This window comes from Aricia agestis, chromosome 3 (assembly GCF_905147365.1).
Source record: "Aricia agestis chromosome 3, ilAriAges1.1, whole genome shotgun sequence".
Classification (NCBI taxonomy): domain Eukaryota; kingdom Metazoa; phylum Arthropoda; class Insecta; order Lepidoptera; family Lycaenidae; genus Aricia; species Aricia agestis.
In genome coordinates this window covers 12582006-12588044 of record NC_056408.1, presented here as the reverse complement: position 1 = coordinate 12588044, position 6039 = coordinate 12582006, and the positions used below count along the sequence as shown (strand labels likewise).

General features: G+C 35.1%; 1 protein-coding gene across 1 annotated transcript in view; it reads left to right on the top strand.

The window, feature by feature from the left end:
• Nucleotides 1-4798: 4798 nt before the first annotated feature.
• LOC121725406 (liver carboxylesterase 1F) overlaps nucleotides 4799-6039 on the top strand; it is a 31198-nt gene continuing 29957 nt past the window's right edge. Inside the window, exon 1 of the mRNA XM_042112371.1 lies at nucleotides 4799-5029. Within this exon, the coding sequence (XP_041968305.1) occupies nucleotides 4836-5029 (194 nt within the window). The 5' untranslated portion in view covers nucleotides 4799-4835. The remainder of the gene's footprint in view (nucleotides 5030-6039) is intronic.

Sequence of the window (6039 nt, the reverse complement as noted above, 5' to 3'; positions counted from 1 at the left end):
TTATTATATTTCAACTTTAATAATAATCTATACTAATATTAGAATAGTCTGTCTGTCATCTTTGATTTTGATTCATGCTGAACCATTTTTTATGAAATTTGGTGAAGAAACTAGAAAGGATACTTTTTGTCCCGAAAAAATTTACGGTTCCTGTATATTGCATCAAATTGTTGCGAGTAAAGAATTAATAATTGTATAAATGCTTTTTACTATTTACTTTTAAATGTCGTCGCGATTTTTTGATAAAGTCAAATAAGGTTTTAGGGCATTTCATTTCGATCACAATATATTTTCTGTAAAGAATCCTTAGTTATTTCCTCCCGAGGTGCACCAAAATCATGGTGTAGGTATCTATAGATCTAGATCTATCCGCATGATAATAGCACTATGTTTTTGCGATTTCTTGTGCAGATTTCAGTACTCCAGTGCTAAGATGTGATAATTATTTCTATTGCTATGGATTGGACATGTGCGATAAAATAACATAATATCATTTTACAAAGTTTTGACACATAGATAACTCTCTGTTGCAGTACTCTGTACATTGTTTTCTGACTAAGCTGTAATGTTTACATTTTATGACTTTAAAACCTACCAAAAACGTAAAAATGATCGTTTGGCGAATGTAAATTATCAAATAGCATCTTATTAGATAGTCTCTCGCCATATAATTTAGGTTACAAAGCAATATTGTAGTAGGGGAGAGGGGGGCAGTTTAGAACAGAGGCAGTTTTGAATTCTTTGTTTTATGAACGAATCCTTTACCATTCCTAAGCTCTGAAACCATTTTAATACTGGTAACACCGTCCTAAACGTCTGTCAGTTCCCAACTAACGTCAATGTCAATGTCATTTTGAAAATCATTCGCCGGTTTGTTTACGAAGGCCATAGTAAATAAATATTTTTTTATTTGTAATCAAATTAATTACAAGGTAAGTATTATTTTCAAGTTATTATTATTTTATTGTGTTGTTTAAAGTATATGCCGAGTATTACAAATGAAAATTAATTTGAACTTAAGTAAGTTTTTCGTCCCGAGATGTTTATTTAAGCAAGATGGTGTTGGGGCAGATTTGAACAAAATTGTTGGGGCACTTTTGAATAAAATGTTCAAAAGTGCCCCTATTGGTACCTAACCAAGTTAATACGAATCCATCATAAGATTTTTAATTTTTTATTGGTTTCTTGTTTCAGTCATCGTGGTAAGAAATTACAAAAAGAAAAAAGAAAATTCTGTAAGTAAATGAAGACGATGCGGAAAGAGCTGTATTGTGTGTTGTCAACAATGGTATGAAGCTGAGAACTGCTGCTGCTATATATAACATAAAACCAACTACCTTATACTATAGAGTTAAAATTTTTAAAGAGAATATTACTCCCAAATCTAAAGAATATAGTAGCAAACACACAGTTTGTCAAGTTTTTACAAACGATGAGGAATATATGCTCGAAAAGTATTTCTTAAGAATGTCTAAAATGAACTACGGCCTGACCTACGTGCAAGGGAGAGAATTGGCATACCAATATGCTAATGCATTACACAAGTGTCCTGAGAAGTGGATATGCAATAAGATGGCGGATGGTGGATGGTATTGAATGGATGAAAGGGTTCATGAAGAGGCATCCTATTTTATCATTACGAAAACCCGAAAATACAAGCCTTTCTAGATCTACTAGTTTTAACAGACATAACGTTATGATGTTTTATAATAACTATGAAAAAGTATTACAACGAGGAAATTTTACTCCAGCTCGCATTTATAACTTGGATGAAACTAACATAATGACGGTTGTACAAGCGCCTAATGTAATAGCTAAAACAGGACAAAAACAAGTAGGACAAGGAGTTTCAGCCGAACGAGGCCAACTTATCACTATGTGTGCCATTGTTAATGCTGTGGGGAATACCATTCCCCCAGTATTTATTTTCTTACTGGCCTTTAAGGCTATTTTGATTGTGTATTTTATAATTTAAAGCTTTTAAAGTACGTTCCTAAGACTCATAAGTCATATTTTTAAGATAGGTATCACAAAGGTATTTAATCACAAAGTTATAAAAGAGATCAAAATGAATATTTTGCAATATTCATTTTGATCTCTTTTATAACTTGTAAGTTAGTTAAATCTTGATCAAGACTGCCCCAGACTGTATAGAGTTTTATACAATTTATTTAAGTAATAACTAGTGTAGGTATATATGGCTATGTTCAATGATAATATAAGATGCAAATAACATAAATATAGTGTTGATTAAATTCTAAGTGACGTGGTTTTTATTTTATCCTGGTTTTTCAATACTGCCCCTAGGGGTTTCAAATGTGCCCCGCAGATGGGGCGGATTTGAACAAAATATGGTTTTTAAAAAATGGAAATTACGTTAGTTTGATGGATCAAAATAAATAAATATCATTTTTATTATTTAGTATAAACCCCATAATTATTTATAAAATATAATACATCTTGATTTATAACACCATATGAGAAATATAATTTAATAACTAAAAAGTGTTCAAAGGTGCCCCCCTCTCCCCTATTTGTAAACCAAAAATGTTGACTAGGTTCCGAAATAAAACTCAGTCTACTGACCTTTTCTCAAGACGTCAAATTACGGCTATACTATACTATTGTACGGCCAGAATACTGGGATATATTTGTGAACATACTCTATGATAGACAATCAGCCTCTGACACGCAGATTTGACTTATGTCATTCAATTTTTATCCATCAAAGCGCCTGTGGAATTAAAGTGGCAAATTCAAAATCAAATCGTTGCTTTTGTAAAATAACAAATCGTTCGAATTTGTGATCTAAACTACTTATTTTTATTATTATTATTATTTATCAAAAACGAAGCTGACCAGGACTTTCGAAATCATAATTTAAACATTTTTGTGTAAAAATATTTTTTCCTACATTTATTTTCACTGAATTCTAGTCGAAATAAAATTTTGAAAGTATCATTCTTTATTACTCTTTTTTTTAGTAGTAAATGGATTTAAATCAAAATTCTAAGCTGCCAGGAACCTTGGTAAGGAACGTAACAAAGCTACAAAAAATGTTTAAATGCCTATAATTACTTCTGGTCAAAGTTGTAGTGAAAATAAAAACATGAAACACTAATCCTCGTTGTATACATACGGCCTTAAAGATATAATTTTGGGAGTTTCGGCGTTGTTTTAAGAACGGAAAGCATACGACGTCCTCGCTCGGCCGCGGCCGGGCATCGACTGTCGCATCGCCAACGTGTAGAGGCGTACCGCCATCGCTGGGCCATCATCCTTTGATGTGCGGCCGAAAAACCGACACCGCCGCCATTCCACGGCCAGCGCTGGCGCCATCGACCATCCTACGCCACTACGTCCTCCCCACGCGGGCCATCGTGATGTCCCACTGCGCTGGCCCATCGTGAAGAGCCGCAATTACACATTCAAATAATAGTTATGTCGGGCCGACCGCTCTACAGACGCTCCAATTTATCGGGGGCGACCAAATTGGGCCGACCGAATCGGGGCGTCTGAGACATTCTCAGATGTAATGTGTGCGTTAACGCTTTAGAGTTAAGGTTGGATTTGCTATGTTCGGTTTGGATACTTCGCTTCAGCGCTAATATAAATTGACCCGTAATCGTAGAACAAAAAAAAACGAACATAACACCTCCTCCATTTCGAAAGTCGGTTAAAATTATTGTAGCCTATGTGTTATTCTGATGTTTAATCTATAATCTATATTATTGTATTGTTTTATTAAAATCCGTTCAGTAGTTTTTGCGTGAAAGAGTAACAAACATCCATACATACTTACATACATTCATACATACATCCAAACATCAAACTTTAACAAAACATTACTTACTGCCAAATCGCTGCCGAATTTTACGTCGACTCGGCTCGACGGAAGTTCGGCTCGCGACGGAATTTCGGTAAGTATAGTGTGTCGTCCATTCCGGTTAGTCCTTATTGTGTGTTTAGACACTAACAAATTAAAATTGCATAAACATTAAACTTACATAGGAATTAGATTTGTATATGTATGGCAATAAGGTGCAAAATCGTGTAAATATAAATAAAAATACAATTACGAAGTATTTTTTAAAGTACTCATAAATGCGATTGTGTTTCTTATCCCTATTACGATGTAGATTGTTTTTTCAGTTTCCTTTCAATTTATACTAGTGCAATTAGTGTATTTATCGAAGCAACTTACTTCTCAGAAGAAATGTCAAATGTGTGCCTTACGCTCTGGAGTTAAGGTTGAATTTGTTATGTTCAATTTTGGTGACATTTGTGATGGTGACCCTGACGTGGTAATGATGATGATGAACGTAATTTGCATAGTAGCATATGCTTTCAGTTCTTAAAACAACGCCGAAACCACCAAACTTGTATCTATTAGGAATCTGGAGTTATCTTAGTATCTTCGGAACCATAGTATACCTTGGTGCCAAATCTTACGTTTTGGTAGCATATGCTTAGGATACTTCTCAAAAAACCAAAATCACCATATGTTTCCTTATAAATTTTGAGGAGTTCCCTCAATTACTCCTGGATCCCATCATCAAGTCACCATTTTTGTGAACATGGTACCAAATTGGAGTAAAACCTAATACAACAAAACAAAAATTTTGAAAATCGGTTCACAAACGGCGGAGTAATCGTTGAACATACAAAAAAAAAACTCCACAGCCGAACATATAACCTCCTCCTTTTTGGAAGTCGGTTAAAAATGCCGAATCGGACCAGATAACACATATTTTACAGCAAAAATATGCGGTCACCTAAGTGATTACAGAATACAGAGAGGATGTCAGTGAGCCAATCGAGGATGCGGTTTAGTCATGTGCTGGCTTTGGTTGTGTATGGTGATCTTGTCCCTGGGGGCTAAGCCCACGCAGGCCGTGGTCGGCGGCAACCCGGCGGCGCCACCGGAGCCCGACGCCGCCGTGGTCTTCACGCAGAGACACGGATTCAGCGCCCGTCTGGAAGGTCTCAAGGATGACCGTCGTGGCTACTATACATTTGCTGGCATACGGTATGTAAGTACCTGTAATTGCAATATCTTAAAGTAGTTTGTGCAAAGGGCTAGCAAAGGGTTTCAGACCCTAAACGCGATAATCCTGTATGTACATAATATACTAAATCTGTTTCTTGGGAACATATGCAAATAATTTTTATGTACCGTAATTGTTGCCGTAATTCAGTTGTTGGAGATTTCTGGGGAGATTTTTCTTGATTCTTCTATCTGTACTTAAATCTTATCTCTGGAAAACCTTTTTAATTTCTATTTGTATTTCTTCCATAACTTTGAGCAAAGCTCTTTCTCCTAGGTATTTCTAAATAAGAGCCTGACTTAAGCAAACATTAAGGAAAGTAGGTAACAATTTTCGAAAGTCATGAGATATTGAGAAGTCTGCATTACTCGTAGTGTGCGCCAGATAAGTCTGTGCACAATCAAAATCGGATACTATTTTTTGTGTTTTTAAAGGCCTATAAGTTATAATTAACTGATCACCAGAAATAGTAACATTTGACAGACAAAAATAGTAAACAATCACCAAAATACAGACCACCATTTTAATGTAAAATTATAACCAAAGTATGTTCATTTTGCTATAAAGAAAAATGAACCAAAAAAAATATTGCTAACCGGAAAATCTATATTATATTATAAATGCGAAAGTATCTCTGTTTGTCTGTCTGTCTGTCTCGCTTTCACGCCAAAACCACCGAACCGATTGTAATGAAATTTTGTATACAGATAGTCTAAAGCCTGAAAAAGGACATAGGCTACTTTTTTACTGAAAAAAAGGGTTGTGAGGGGGTGAAAATGCGTAAATTTCTTCAAATTAAATTGGTTCCAAAAATTCATAATAGATGGCGCTGTGCGTCTCCTATATCGCGCTGACGCTTGCTCAAAAGTCTTTCTATAAGAGGTGGTATCATAATACATTGGAGTTTCGATTTTTTTCGATTGTTATTTCTACTTTACGTTATTAAATAACTCAGTACTTTATCTATGCAGTGACGTAGCCTTAAACCTAT